The sequence below is a fragment of the Girardinichthys multiradiatus genome, chromosome 7, assembly GCF_021462225.1.
Source record: "Girardinichthys multiradiatus isolate DD_20200921_A chromosome 7, DD_fGirMul_XY1, whole genome shotgun sequence".
Classification (NCBI taxonomy): domain Eukaryota; kingdom Metazoa; phylum Chordata; class Actinopteri; order Cyprinodontiformes; family Goodeidae; genus Girardinichthys; species Girardinichthys multiradiatus.
The window spans coordinates 27,696,000-27,712,283 of record NC_061800.1 but is presented as its reverse complement, the minus strand read 5'-3'; the positions used below and the strand labels follow the sequence as shown (position 1 = coordinate 27,712,283).

Here is a 16,284-nt window from a genome sequence, read left to right as displayed (position 1 = left end):
CTGGCACCTGTACATGTTTGTAGGTGTTATTCCCCACCAACTACAGCCTGTTCGTGGCTTGTCACTCTTGGCTTTTTACACTACCTGTTATTTGTTTGTGGCGGCTGAATGTGAGATCTAAAGTCTTTAGGATATGTGGTGAATAACGGCAAATACCAGAATTCAAAATATTTATTTTGTTTTCTTGAAATTTTTGTCATTTTAAGTTAATGTAGGTATTTTATAAACTGTTGCCACAGGTTTTCCTAACAATACCAATTAATTCTATTTGTCTGTTTGTCTGTTTATTGAGGAGTTATTCAAAAGAGCTCCAGTTTTTGTTATAACAAAGGCAGGTTTATTATTTATGTTGATTTTGTATTTATTTAGATTACTTATTCACTTTCACGGCAACAGTTATCTTTATGTTTAATTTGAGCTGAAAGGAATAAAATGACTAACAACTGAATGTTCAAGTTAAGGAGATTAAATAAAAAGATTTTCATTTAACCAGTTGTTGTACATTCTATTTTTGCTAACACGTTTGACCAAGGGGGTACCCGTGGTGTAACAAAATGGCTCAGGGGGTCAAAAAAGGTTGAGAAGCACTGGTCTAATCCACTGTCTGTGCCTCTTCTTTTACATTACATGCCCTGTACTTGCCAACTCATTATCTATTTTTTTGGTTATTCTAATAACATTTTTACCCAGAACATTGTGTCTCTGTTGGTGCTGTAGATATCTGATATGAGTTTACCTGAAGATGATTATGAAATAGAAAATAAGTATGGTAATCAGTGTTCAGTATTCATTGTAAATGAATCTTGCAGTTATAAAGCAACAACTCTGGCGAGATGAAGGATGATAAAAAACTGAGTGGACGGCAAATAGGGAAAATAATACATGAGAGAGAGCCTAGTTAAAGAGTTTGAGGACACACTACTACAGTCTGATCATAAGGACCTGAAAAGGAACAGAGTGCTTCTAACTCAAGATATTAAAAGTGGACAGACAGGCACATGAACATTTTAACATTTGATTTGATTTGAGCTCTAAATGTCACACAAACATTGTGACTATATTATAATGTTAAAGCAAAAAGTATTATACTACCAGCAACACAAGACATTAAACCAAAATGTAATTTGTCATGCCAACATGATGTTATACAGACTGGCCTGTGCAAAACAATTCCTGCTTATAGATCCAGTGCAAACTGAAGGAATAATGGAATAAAGGAAATGTAGAACTCTAAAGCTGTTCATCAGCTTGCGTTATTTGTCAGTTTAGACAGAAACATTATTTCTAAGCATAGTCTTTCAAAGGGGAATAAAGGTTTGGATTTTTTAGGGGACACCATTATTTACTCAGTAAAGCTTTTATATGATCCAGAAATAAAATCTTTAGCTATTTAAGTATTTAGTACTGACGCTTCTTTCTAATTAATTATTTTTGATGTTTGTTCTTAATTTTACTATACGTTATGAATGTGAAGATAACCACATTCCTGAGTAAAACAGTAACATTTATTGAAACTCCAGGAAAGATCTTGCTGAGTGGTGACATAATCAAGCTTTTCACACATATTTGGGAATAATGGCCTGTGAAATCTCAGGGTATGAACATGCTTGACATTCTATTAGCTGCATCTCACATTCCCACCCTATTGTAAAATCAACACAGTCAGCAGTATAAAAGACAGTGTAAGGGGTAATAAGGGGCAATATAACATGAAGCATTGTCACTCCCATTGAAGAGAAAAAGAAAAAGCATCGAGGGCTCCTGGAAAATACCTCGAAGAAATACCAAGGCCCAAGAGAAAGCAGGCTGCAGCCACAGTTAGACATCATGACTTGTGAGATTAAAAGAAAATATTAAAGTTGATCAGTTTTACACCTGTTTTTTATAGCTAAAGTAGATTATTTTGCCCACAGAAAAAGACGATCTTGAAAAGTAAAATAGGCGTAGAGGAAAGGTAAAGTAGTGAATGATTTTTAGACTGACTGACTCTTTTTAAAAGTTAAGCATTAACAATCTTAGTTTGAATGCTGGACATTCTACTACTATTACCACTTTCTAATCATGAGGTGTAATTTTTTTGTTATTTGTGAATTCAACAGATAAAAACTTTCTGTAGCGGAAGAGATTTTGTTTATAAATGAAGAATACATTAGTCAAGTATTTTAACTTTTTTTATTTCACATAATAAAATATACTCATGCATCAATTGCAGCAGAACTAAAAATTACTTTAAATTACACAATTTCAATTAGCAGTGTTTAATTTTAGATTTGATGTCACATTCTCTGAATTAAATTGTCATTTTTGTGCTGACTGATCAGTTTGTATCTTGACTGGGTTTTTCCTAACTTTGCTGAAAGATTTATTCTACATTTCCTTTTTTCATTTCCTGAACAGAGTAAAAAAGTGTTTGGATACCCAATCAGCATCTTTTTCATTTTAGTAAATGAGTTCTGTGAGAGGTTCTCCTACAATGGAATGTGAGGTGAGTTTTCTGGCAAACAACACAGTACTATACAAAACCTTCAACAAGTCTCTAAAAAACAAACTACACAACAAGATAGCAGAACAAAAAATACTGTTGATAGATGGGGGGGGGGGACTTTTAAATTTAATGCAAGTGTTGGGACCCACAGCCATGGATTGCCACATGAAAACTTTCTTCAAACTTCGTCGTTGCCCGGACAACTCCTCAGCACGGTTCGAGGTTAGGGTTTGGGCAGAGTAATAGAGAAAGATTTATGATCTGAACGTTTTTCATTTTATGAAGTTTGGTTTTGTTTGTGTTGAACTCAGCTATCTTGGAGCTAGCAGGCTATCAGCAGCACACATGCTCAGTTTTGTGTTGTGTGTGTTTTTAAAGTTAAGACAAACTTTACTTGAAGGGTGATTTTAAACACAAAAAATTGTTCACAACGCGCCGTCCGCGCTTATGCATTTCAACCCTTTTTATTAACGGTATTTTAAAGGTGTGTGTTTGACTCTGGTGCTAAGCTATCAACTTCTTTTGTTAGCTCTAACTGCTAACAGGTAATGAAACACCATTTCTCCAGAAAGATTTGGCTCTTTTCCAAAATATTCCCTTAATAATATTTCTTTAAATATTATTTTAATAAATAAAGGCAGCTAATGAGACACCGTTGAGAACTAGTCATCCAGAAGGTTGGTTTTATTCAGCAGATCATTCTTTAAAAACATTATTTTAATAAAATGATATTTTATCTGATCTTGCATTGTGAATGGTTGTCTAAACGTTTGTTGATTGTTGCCAAAGTTGGTTCCAAGACTAACTTAACTCCATTTCCAGATTCTTCAAGATAATCCTTGGTTCTCAAACATAAACATTGCATGGTAATGTTTCATCACTCTTTTGGTCATGGTTTTAACCATCTTTAATCCACTTGTTTATATTGTACATAGCCCATTAGCCTTCCTTATTCTTTAATTCTGCTTGATAGTTTAGTTGAATTGTTTTAGCATAGTAAAGAGTTTGTTGATTGAAATATGTTTGACTTTGAGTTGACTTATTTTTGTTAATAAATTCTTGTATTTTAAGAAATTATGTGAATTCATTCCATGTGTGTGCAGAGTTTTGCTGTTCAATAATGTCAGAGCTTGGCTCACCCTTTTGATTTTGTCCTAATACCACCGCCTTACTAGGCTGGTATTCATAGGACAACCCTTAACAGACTGAAATATCATTTGATAAAATATAAAATTATTAATATTAAATAATATTTTCAGATTCATAGTCAAAACACAAGTAAGGGTCTAACCCAGGTGTGTTCAAAGTGCGGCCGGGGACTGGACTGATTTTGCGCTACAGTTCAAGAATGTACACCTAAAATGATATGACCTTTCGTAAAAAAAATCAAGCTACTTTGTCAGTTGCAATGAAATAGTGCACATTTGGTAAGTTGTCGGGTAGATAAAAATAGAAAAAAAATGGACAATTAAATCATTTAAGTATTTTTAATTGAGGATTAACCACTGGTTTAAATCATTATTTTCTAACATAATCTTTCTGATTCAAGGCAGTCTTTATCACCAAAGCAAGTTGCAGCTTTCCCTTGACTCAAGATGGTCCCTTATGCATCCCTCGTACTCGTACTCGTACTCGTCGTCTTCTGCTTATCCGGGACCGGGTCACGGGGGCAGCAGACTCAGCAGAGACACCCAGACGTCCCTCTCCCCATACACCTCCTCCAGCTTCTCCGGGGGAGCCCAGGGCGCTCCCAGGCCAGCCGAGAGACATAGTCCCTCCAGCGTGTCCTGGGCCGTCCCCTGGGCCTCCTCCTGGTGGGACGTGCCTGGAACCCCTCCCGAGGAAGGCGTCCAGGAGGCATCCGGTATAGATGCCCGAGCCACCTCAACTGGCTCTTCTCGATGTGGAGGAGCAGCGGCTCTACTCCGAGCTCCGGCAACCCTACGGAGGAAGCTAATTTCAGCCACTTGTATCCGGGATCTCGTTCATGACCCAAAGTTCATGGCCATAGATGAGGGTAGGAACGTAGACCGACCGGTAAATCGAGTGCTTCACTTTTCAGCTCAGCTCTCTCTTCACCACAACGGACCAGCACAGCACCCCCATTACTTGAGGTACTCAGGGCGGGTCTCATCCACCCCCAAAGCCCTGCCACCGCGGAGCTTTTTAACCACCTCGGTGACTTCAGCCTGGGTGATAAAAGAATCCAACCCCGAGTCCCCAGCCTCTGTTTCCACCAGGGAATGCGTGATGGCAGGATTGAGGAGATCCTCGAAGTACTCCTTCCACCGCCCGATATTGTCCCCAGTTGAGGTCAGCAGCCTCCCACCCCCACTGTAAACAGTGTTGACGAAGCACTGCTTCCCCCTGCTGAGGCGGCGGACGGTTTGCCAGAATCGCTTCTAGGCCAACCGGTAGCCCTTCTCCATGGCCTCACCGAACTCCTCCCAGGCCCGAGTTTTTGCCTCTGCCACCGCCCGGGCTGCGGCATGCTTGGCCTCACGGTACCCGTCAGCCGCCTCAGGAGTCCCACAAGCACACCACATCCGATAGGACTCTTTCGAACAGCACATGGTCCACTTGGACACTATGTCTCCAACATCCCCCGGAATCTGGTCAAAGCTCTCCCGGAGGTGGGAGTTGAATACATCCCTGGTCGAGGGCTCCGCCAGGCGTTCCCAGCAGACCCTCACTATGCGCTTGGGCCTGCCAAGTCTGTCCGGCTTTCTCCTCCTCCAGCAGATCCAACTCACCACTAGGTGGTGATCAGTGGACAGCTCAGCCCCTCTCTTCACCCGAGTGTCCAAAACATGCGGCCGAAGGTCTGATGATACGACATCAAAGTCGATCATTGACCTCCTGCCTAGGGTGTCCTGGTGCCAAGTGCACTGATGGACACCCTTATGTTTGAACATGGTGTTCATTATGGAAAATCCATGACTAGCACGGAAGTCCAGTAACAAAACACCACTCGGATTCAGATCGGGGAGGCCATTCCTCCAGATCACGCCTCTCCAGGTGTCACTGTCGTTTCCCACGTGGGCATTGAAGTCCCCCAGCAGAATAATGGAGTCCCCGGGGAGGGGCACTATCCAGCACCCCTGACAGGGACGCCAAGAAGGCCGGGAAATGACAGTCAGAGACCCGTCCCCAACCCGAAGGCGCAGGGATGCAACCCTCTCATCCACTGGGGTAAACCCCAACACGAGACGGCTAAGCTGGGGGACAACAAGCAAACCCACCCCAGCCCGCCGCCTCTCCCCGTGGGCCACTCCAGAGTAGAAGAGAGTCCAGCCCCTCTCGAGGAAATGGGTTCCAAAGCCCACACTGTGCGTGGAGGCGAGCCCGACTATTTCTAGTCGATATCTCTCGACCTCCCGCACCAGCTCAGGCTCATTCCCCCCCAGCGAGGTGACATTCCGCGTCCCTAGAGCCAGCCTAAGCATCCGGGGATTGGGCCGCCGAGGTCTCCACCTTCGTCCGCCGCCCAATCCTCTTTGCACCGGTCACTCGTGGTTCCCCCTGCAGGTGGTGGGCCCACTGGGGGATGGCCTCGCGTCTCTCATTTGGGCTTGGCCCGGCCGGGTCCCGCGAGGAGCAACCCAGCCCCCAAGCGCTCTCCGGTGAGTCCCGACCCCAGGCCTGGCTCCAGGGTGGGACCCCGGCTTCGTCACGTGCCTCGATTTAATCGTTGTCATGAGGGGTTCTTGAACCGCTCTTTGTCTGACCCGTCACCTAGAGCCTGTTTGCCATGGGAGACCCTACCAGGGGCATTTCAGCCGCAGACAACATAGCCTCTAGGATCATTCAAGCACACAAACCCTTCCACCACATTAAGGTGGCGGTTCAGGGAGGGGCCTTTTGCATCCCGTTGTTATTAAATGATGTAATTATCATGGTGCAGTAGAAAAAGCTGTTGTTGCCTCTTCACAGCTGTGCTGGTGCTGTACTTTAAGTACTTTTTGCTATGGGACGATGACTTGGCCACCTCCATATCTGATAATACTGCAGTGATTCAATCTAAGAAGGACTACCGGCAATGCTTGTTTCCAGTTAACTGCTTTTACATCTACAGTTTGTATTACCTGTTACACTATTTTTCATTATGTCTCTCACAGGACTATCATCTACATGTCCATTGTTTATGCGACTCTACCATGTCATGTTTTATTTGCTTTGTATTGTCATCCTTCAAATTTAGTTTGGCTATTAATGATAATGTCACAATGCGTGCTTACTATAGCAGCTTTGATCTTTATGCACTAAACAGAAGAAGAGCTATACAATACATCTTGTTGAGTTTGTGTTTTGTACTTTTTGTCTGGGATCACCACACACTTTTTGTATCTGACACCAATGGGATGACTAAATACAAGGGTATGGATCCCATTTTTTGTTCCATATCAAAACTGTAAAGGCAATTAACTTGGGGTCATTAAGTAAGATGGACAATCCTATCAGGGCCCGCTCTTCTAATTTCTGCTTTAGGAAAGTGGTGTAGGGGTATATTAGCACTTGAGGGATAGCTGAATGATATACCTGCTTAATAGAAACTGAAGTATTTTCAGTAAGGAAATGTGTTAAAAACATTGTTTGTTTTAACACATTTTAATGAGGACAAATAGTAAAATACTTGTTTTTTATGCACATAAGCTAACATTAGCTTGGCAGCACTACTAGCTAGCTGCAAAGGGAAGTCAGAAAAGTAGCTGTTTAAAACTTATAGGAGTGATTACTTCTAAGGTTAATCTGCCTGTCTTTTAACATGTAAGGACTTTTTAGGCAAATTATTATGAAGTCAGCTGTGTTCAGTGGTTTTAAACAAATTATTTTTATACTGTTAGTAGATTTTGGTAACCAGTGCAAAAAGTCCGTTGCTTTATTATTGCATTGCCAGAGTCTTATAAAGCAAATGCAATGCATAGAAAGCCCTAACCGTAATCCTAAAACACAAAAATAACAATTATTCTTTATCTAAAACCTGACTGTTCATCCACCAACTTTCATTTTAGTCCAGACTGCAAGAGCGTGCTGGCTGAGATGACCGACATCGTAACTAAAACAGTCGGCGACTAGAAAATTACTCTAGTAAAGACACACAGCAAGGACCCAAAATGGGTTCAAAATTTTATGGCATGCAGTTTTCAAGCAAAAAAAGTGATTCAAAACCTATAAGAAAGGCTGAGAGATTTTTCGGGTGTATGATTAATAAGACGAATGATTAATCAGCAACACATACCTGTTAAAAATTAGCAAGTGACCAAACAAATGGCAAATGTAAAACTGAGAGCTTAACAAGAGAGTACATGGACGAGGAAAACCATTCAGTAATAACAACCCCGTAAACAGTTTTGGCTTAAAAGAATTATTGCAGTTCTTTATATCGATCCTCAATAACAAACATTTATTCTGTTTTTATTCAGGAAAAGCAAAGAAAAACTTTCTTTTCAGTTTTCTATCTCTGCATCAATGATGGAAGTCTTCTGTCAACTATTATAACTCCCATCCTCATTTGTACATGTTTCACACATTTCATTGTTAAAAAGTGGCAATAAACATGGAATTAACACTATAAAATCCAGGACAAAGAGTGCATTTTAAATGAATGTAAGTTATTTCCATCTGCTGCACAGCAATGTGGCATCCACAGTATAAGCAATTGTTACTCTCTTGCTTTCGGAGTGCCTGCAGCCCCAATGGTGGTTGCTCTTGGTATGAATAAAGAATCTAGTGACAAATACTTAAAAAAAAGTTTTCATTAGATGTTAAAAATGATCATATACTGTGAATCTCCAACAGCAGTGTTTATCATGGGAAGCAGTATGTACTACAAAGCTAAACCAGAGAGGAATATCATGCTCAAAGTGTCTAAATGCATAGGAGTAAGTCTTTTAAAGGAGTCTTGGCTATATTCACATAACATCCACTAACTTCTAAGACCTGTTTTGTCTCTTATTTTGATTCTTTGTGACACAGTTTGCAATTAAAAACCGATACAGACACAAAGGCAAGCAATATCCAAAAAGGGCCTCTGGTCGGACTGGGCAGAGGAAAAATATGATGTATGTTTTACATTTCATGGATTGCAACAGGGTGTTCATCTCTGGAGTAGTAATTGTTCACTTCTTATTTTTCTGTGCATGTCAGGATCTGTCGCCTTTTGGACTCTGTGGTGGCTTTGTGTTATTTTGAGTATCAAAAACAGCATCATTTTCATAGCTCTCCAAAGCAGTGCATTCATGTTATATTTTTTTCTTCACATGGTCCAATTGTCATACAGCCTGAACAAATGCAGGTCCGTTAAAAAAAGTAAAACGTTTTGAAGGCTCAAACTCATGTACAGGTCCTTCTCAAAATATTAGCATATTGTGATAAAGTTCATTATTTTCCATAATGTCATGATGAAAATTTAACATTCATATATTTTAGATTCATTGCACACTAACTGAAATATTTCAGGTCTTTTATTGTCTTAATACGGATGATTTTGGCATACAGCTCATGAAAACCCAAAATTCCTATCTCACAAAATTAGCATATCATTAAAAGGGTCTCTAAACGAGCTATGAACCTAATTATCTGAATCAACGAGTTAACTCTAAACACCTGCAAAAGATTCCTGAGGCCTTTAAAACTCCCAGCCTGGTTCATCACTCAAAACCCCAATCATGGGTAAGACTGCCGACCTGACTGCTGTCCAGAAGGCCACTATTGACACCCTCAAGCAAGAGGGTAAGACACAGAAAGAAATTTCTGAACGAATAGGCTGTTCCCAGAGTGCTGTATCAAGGCACCTCAGTGGGAAGTCTGTGGGAAGGAAAAAATGTGGCAGAAAACGCTGCACAACGAGAAGAGGTGACCGGACCCAGAGGAAGATTGTGGAGAAGGGCCGATTCCAGACCTTGGGGGACTTGCGGAAGCAGTGGACTGAGTCTGGAGTAGAAACATCCAGAGCCACCGTGCACAGGCGTGTGCAGGAAATGGGCTACAGGTGCCGCATTCCCCAGGTCAAGCCACTTTTGAACCAGAAACAGCGGCAGAAGCGCCTGACCAGAGCTACAGAGAAGCAGTACTGGACTGTTGCTCAGTGGTCCAAAGTACTTTTTTCGGATGAAAGCAAATTCTGCATGTCATTTGGAAATCAAGGTGCCAGAGTCTGGAGGAAGACTGGGGAGAAGGAAATGCCAAAATGCCAGAAGTCCAGTGTCAAGTACCCACAGTCAGTGATGGTCTGGGGTGCCGTGTCAGCTGCTGGTGTTGGTCCACTGTGTTTTTATCAAGGGCAGGGTCAATGCAGCTAGCTATCAGGAGATTTCGGAGCACTTCATGCTTCCATCTGCTGAAAAGCTTTATGGAGATGAAGATTTCATTTTTCAGCACGACCTGGCACCTGCTCACAGTGCCAAAACCACTGGTAAATGGTTTACTGACCATGGTATCACTGTGCTCAATTGGCCTGCCAACTCTCCTGACCTGAACTCCATAGAGAATCTGTGGGATATTGTGAAGAGAACGTTGAGAGACTCAAGACCCAACACTCTGGATGAGCTAAAGGCCGCTTTCGAAGCATCCTGGGCCTCCATAAGACCTCAGCAGTGCCACAGGCTGATTGCCTCCATGCCACGCCGCATTGAAGCAGTCATTTCTGCCAAAGGATTCCCGACCAAGTATTGAGTGCACAACTGTACATGATTATTTGAAGGTTGACGTTTTTTGTATTAAAAACACTTTTCTTTTATTGGTCGGATGAAATATGCTAATTTTGTGAGATAGGAATTTTGGGTTTTCATTAGCTGTATGCCAAAATCATCCGTATTAAGACAATAAAAGACCTGAAATATTTCAGTTAGTGTGCAATGAATCTAAAATATATGAATGTTAAATTTTCATCATGACATTATGGAAAATAATGAAATTTATCACAATATGCTAATATTTTGAGAAGGACCTGTATTGCCTTCTGGTGGACAGGTTGCTTATTGCGCAGTTTGCTTCTTAAAGATGATCAACCCAATCTTGATCCTGACTCTGGTTCCTGTTATGGACAGCCTGATATACCCTCTGATTAAAAAGTGTGGGGTGAACTTTACGTAAGTGAGGTGGCACATTTTGTATTTGTCACTTGTTTATAACACTAATAATATATTTGATTAATACACTTCAGTTACAATATTGATAGTTTGATACTTAAGAAATAGTTTTACATGATTTTATTATTTTATTTGTTATTTATTTACCAAATATTAACTCAGAGTCAAAAACTGTCACTATACTTACTATACATACAGTCCCACAGCATAATGCAAAATCATTATGCTGTGGGACTGTTAAACTGCTATTTTTACTAGTGAATTCAAGAAAGTGGATTGACTTATAACAATGAAGCACTACCTCTAAATTCTTCCAAAACAGACAGAGTATAGCCCAAAATTAACTCTGTCTGCCCAACATGTTTGTTCCTACTGTAAGTAATTTACCCTGGTTTACAGCCAAACTCAGAAAGCTAAGGTTGGAAAAGGATGGGGCACTCAGGAGTGGAGACACAGACTTGTTCAGTTTGTTAAAGTACAGGTTTAGCAAGGAGGTGCAAGAAGCTAAACTGCTGTACTCAGAGAGGCTAAACGATACCACAGCTGTCTGGAGATCACAAACTTTCAACCCAAAGCCCCCCACTCCATCAAAGACTCTAGCCTTGCAAATGAGCTAAACCAGTTCTACTGCCTCTTTGAGAGTCAATCGGTCAGCATCCCCCGTGACTCCTCCACTCAACCTCAACCCCAGTCCACCATTTCTGCCCCTCTGCCTTCTCTCCATTTCAGAGAAGGAAGTCAAAAGACTGTTTAAGAGGCAGAAACTCCGCATAGCAGATGGACCGGACCATGTCTCCCCATTCACCCTGAAGCACTGTGCTGATCAGCTGTCTCCTGTGTTAACAGACATTTTTAACCCTCACTGGAGATATGCCATGTGCCAGCTTGCTTCAAAGCATCCATCATCATCCCTGTCCCCAAAAAACCAAGAACCACAACCACAGGACTAAATGACTTCAGACCTGTTGCCCTGACCTCTGTGGTAATGAAGTCCTTTGAGCGTCTAGTGTTGACAGACCTTAAATCCATCACAGAACCATTTCTGTATCCCCTGCAGTTTGCCTACAGGGCTAACAGGTCTGTGGATAATGCAATACATATGGCCATTCACTACATCCCGCAGCACATGGACTCCCCAGGAACCTACACCAGGATCCTGTTTGTGGATTTTTGCTCTGCTTTAACACCATCATCCCGGCCCTGCTGCAGGACGAGCTCTTCCAGCTGAGCGTGCCTGACAGTCCGTCAAGCTCCTGAAGTTTCCTTATGACACCACCCTCATTGTGCTCATCTCTGGGGGTACGAGTCCACCTACAGGAGGGAGATTGACTATCTGGTGACCAGTTGCAGCCAGAACATTCTGGAGCTCAACACTCTGAAAACAGTGGAGATGATAATGGACTTCAGAAAGAGCACAGCCCCACCCAACCCCATCATCCTGTGTGACTCTCCAGCCGCCATTGTGGACTGCTTTCGTTTCCTGGTCACCATCGTTGCTCAGGATCTCAAGTGGGAGCTGAACATCACCTCCCTTACCAAGAGAGCTCAGCAGAGAATGTACTTCCTGCGGCAGTTGAAGAAGTTCAGCCTGCCAAAGACAATGATGGTGCACTTCTACTCTGCCATCATTGAGTCCATCCTCACATTTGGTACGCTTCTCCCACCATCAGGGACAAGGGCAGGCTGCAGCGTATCATTCGCTCTGCAGAGAGGGTTATTGGCTGCAATCTTCCTACTTATCAGAAACTGCATGGCTCCAGGACTCAAAGGCGAGCAGGAAAGATTACAGCTGACCCCTCCCACCCTGAACAAAAACAGTTTTAGACTCTCCCCTCGGACAGGAGGCTGCGGTCCATCGGAACCAAAACCTCTCGCCACAAAAACATCTTCTTACTGTTTGCAGCTAGCCTCAATAACAAGGCCCTGGTCCCCCACTGACACTTAAATTTTTAAATAGTACGAATATCTCAGCATATGTGAATACTATTTCATTTAATTCTATATTGTTGTTATTGTACATTTTTTATATTTTTCATGGTGCTCTGCTTTTCTCACAACATTCCTACACAACTTGTTTTTGTTTTTAACTACAAATTAATTACAAATGTATTTATGTCCGCTAGTATGTTTGTCTATGTGTAGCACCTTACCACCAAAGCAAATTCCTCAGACATGTGAAACATTACTTTTACTAGTTTTTTCTGATTCTGATACTGACTAATGTGGCCCAGCCAGAGTCCCGGCTTACATCTGATAGAGAATCTGTGGACGGAGCTAAAGATTAGGGCGATGGCAAGGATGACTTCAAACCTTAAAGACTCAAAGCTCATCAGCAAAGATAAATCACCAAAATACCAGTGGAAACATATAAAAACCTGGTCAGCAATTATAAGAAGGGTCTGATTGCTGCAAGACCAATAAAGATTTTCCAACTAATTATTGAGGAGGCTATGATTTTTTTTAAATAGAATGCAAATAAAAGCAAAAAAATATTTTTCATACTTTTTTTTACCTTTTGACAAAACCTCATCTCATTTCCAATTAGAAACAAAGCTCTTGGTTGAATAAAATAATTTTAAAAATAATTCTGAATCTAAATCTGAAAGGGGTATGAATATTTTAGCTTTTAAAATTCCTCTTTACATCGTAAAAAATGTAAAATAAAGTTACACAAGAACATATATGATTGTTTAATTAATAAACAGTTATTGTTGGTTTTCTACAGGCTTATGATTTGATTTATAAGCCACAATAAGGAAACAATAAAATCAGGTAGGTTTAATTTATAATTTTTAATCAGGTTTTAGCAGTTTCGCAGTTTGTTGAACAAAAGAAAATTCATATTAACTGTGACTGTTTGTAAATATTTGCTTAGGTCAATAAAACAGCTGGTTTTCTAATTTAACCATGAACACACTCCTAATCCTTGAGGAAGGTGTTTACAGAATAGTTGAAGTTGCTGTTGCTGGCAACGGCTGGTTCATCAACAAATTGGCCCTTGTAGATTAAGAATAGGATTTCATCAACTTCATTTACATGTAAAGGTATACAAATATGTTTGGCAATATAGTTTATATTTAAAGTGTTAATACAGCCTTTAAAGATTTAGTGGCTGTTCTTTAAATGGTTTTGATGAATTTGTTCCCATTTTAGATTTATAAATGGAATGAGTAAACCACTCAACATTCCTTCGGCTGCAGTTCAGTTTGGAATAATTGACCTTTATAAATATTCCATCTACTCAGAGATAAAAAAATGGAAGGTGAGAGTTATTATTCATACTTAAGACGTTTTGTTTCCGAAATGTTTGTCTTGGGTGCACAGCTAAACAATGGTTTGTTGATTATATTCTCATGTCTTATGAAGGGCCACATTCACCTTGCACAGTGTGTCACAGTCATGTGAATACAGCAAGGATTTTAGATTTGGTGGCTCAAATACTTTCTTCATTCCCAGCACATTAAACTTTGGACCAAATGTAAGTTTTACATTTGATGATACAATTTAAATGTTGAAATTCTTTAGGAAATAGAAGGTTTTTTTTAACATGTAAAAGAATGAGGTTGATTATCCGCATTTTAACATTGTGTTTCAATTTTAAAGACCAATATATTTTATTATTCTGTACCACAAATGTGTTTTTGCACCACAAATTACGGTGCTTATGCTGGTGCATTGGTTAGAGTGGTCTTTTATAACCATGAACATAAGCTGCCTATGTGCACCAAAGGGTGCCCACACTTCTGCAGTCACTGTTTCCAGCACAATTTTTCCTTGCACATGCAATGCCTTTCAAACATATTCATTCTTGTCAGGTTTTTAAATATTCTGTCATGTTACAAACACAAGCTTCAATGTGTCTTATTGGAATTCTATGTAATATACCAACATTAAGTGGTGCATAATTGTAAAGTAGACACAAATTGAAACATGGTTTTCAACAGAAAAAAATCTGCAAGTGTAGCATGCATTTGTATGCAGCCCCCTTACTCTTATATTACAAAATAAAATCCACAGTAAGCAACTATCTTCAGAAGCCATTTCATGAATAAACTGAGTCCACCTGTGTACAATTGTGTTTAATTGTAGGCTTGTTAGAGAACCTTGGTGAACAAATAGCATCGTGAAGACCAAGGAACACAGCACACAGGTCAGGGATAAAGCTATGCATGAAGTTTAAAGCAAGGCTATGTTATAAAACAATATCCCAAGCTTTCAACATCTCACAGAGCACCTTTTAATTAATCATCCAAAAATGGAAAGAGTATGGCACAACTGCAAATCCAGCAAGACATGGCTATCCACATAAGCTAATGGGCTGGACATGTAGAGGCCCCCGATAACTCTGGAAAAACCAACTGACTGGACAAATGTTAGTCATGTACCCCACAGATTTGGCTGAAGAGTGGCAAGACTAAAGCTGCTGCTCAAAGATCCAAAACAAGTCCTATTATGTGTTTTTTATATGTATATGTCTGCGTGTGGTATATTTTTTCTCTTGTTTTTCTTGCTTGATTTATTTCAGTGTCAGGAGTGTATAACTGAGACAGTGGACATAGAGCCGAACTCGGTGCACGTGCCCCTCCAGATCCCACAGTACTTCCTCAGCACTACTGGTGAAGTGATGTCTTCTGCTACTGGCCAGGAGTTCTCCTACTCACAGGTAATGCCCAACCCCCTCCCTATCTTGTTAAATATTTCATTTCATTTCCTAATGTGTAAAACATGTTTACAAAATTACAAAAGACTTAGACCATGGCATTTAATATTTACTAAATATGCTGCCTTGCCCTCCATATGACTTTTTTGTTGTCATTGTTATTGTTTTTCGTTAGTTGTATATTAATGTTTGAAGTTATGTTAGAAATTTAATAAATGTACTTGGGGAAAAAACACGTATTCCACAGTGCTGTGAAAATATATTTTCATCCTTACAGATTCCCCCCCATTCTTAAATGCTTCAGGATCATCAAACACATTTTGATATCAGATAAAGATACCTTTTGCAAGTACAATAAACACTTTTTAAAAATGATGTTTTTGTCTATTAAGGGGGAAAAAATTACCCAAGCCATTCTGACCTTATGTGAAAAAGAGGTGACAAACAATGTTGGAAAGCCCAAGTGATGATGTCATGGCTTTATGAGCTCCTGAGCTGCTGGTAGGCTAATTCACAATATCCTAAATTACCTGAAGACACACCTTTGGATGTATTTTAAGGCAACACCTCAAACATGTTGGTTCCTTGTTTGACATCATAGAATTAAAAGAAACCAGTCAATAAATCAGAAAGAAAATTATGGTCCCCTACAGTCTGGTTAATATTGTGATACAATTTCCAGATGCCTGAAGGTGCCATGTTAATTCGTTCATACAATTATATACAAACATAAACACCGTGGCAATGTCCAGCCATGGTACCATTCAGGAAGGAGATAGGTTCATGTGTCATAGATAAATATGTTCTGGTGTGAAATATGTATATCAACCTCAAAGTAAAAGCCAAAGACCTGAAGAAACTGGCTAAAGCTGATAGAGAATGTCCTTATCCACAGTGAAACGAGTCCTGTATTAACATGGGCTGAAGGACCACTCAGAGAGGAAGAAGCCATTACTCCAAAAGCAACATGAAAAACAGGTGCGTTTAATAAGGTATATGATATAATCCATCAGCTAAATACGTATTTTTACGTATTTATTATTTTTACA

General features: G+C 40.3%; 1 protein-coding gene across 1 annotated transcript; it reads left to right on the top strand.

The window, feature by feature from the left end:
* The first annotated feature begins 1,462 nt into the window (after positions 1–1,462).
* On the top strand, positions 1,463–15,702 carry slc15a1a (solute carrier family 15 member 1a). Its single transcript, XM_047369683.1, is given in 17 exon segments — positions 1,463–1,538; positions 1,914–1,954; positions 2,398–2,485; positions 6,419–6,495; positions 7,912–7,994; positions 8,109–8,197; positions 8,285–8,367; positions 8,462–8,513; positions 8,516–8,547; positions 8,718–8,780; positions 10,487–10,575; positions 11,893–12,224; positions 13,281–13,347; positions 13,729–13,834; positions 13,940–14,053; positions 15,101–15,238; positions 15,628–15,702. Coding segments are annotated over 17 exon segments (1,605 nt in total).
* Positions 15,703–16,284: the final 582 nt, after the last annotated feature.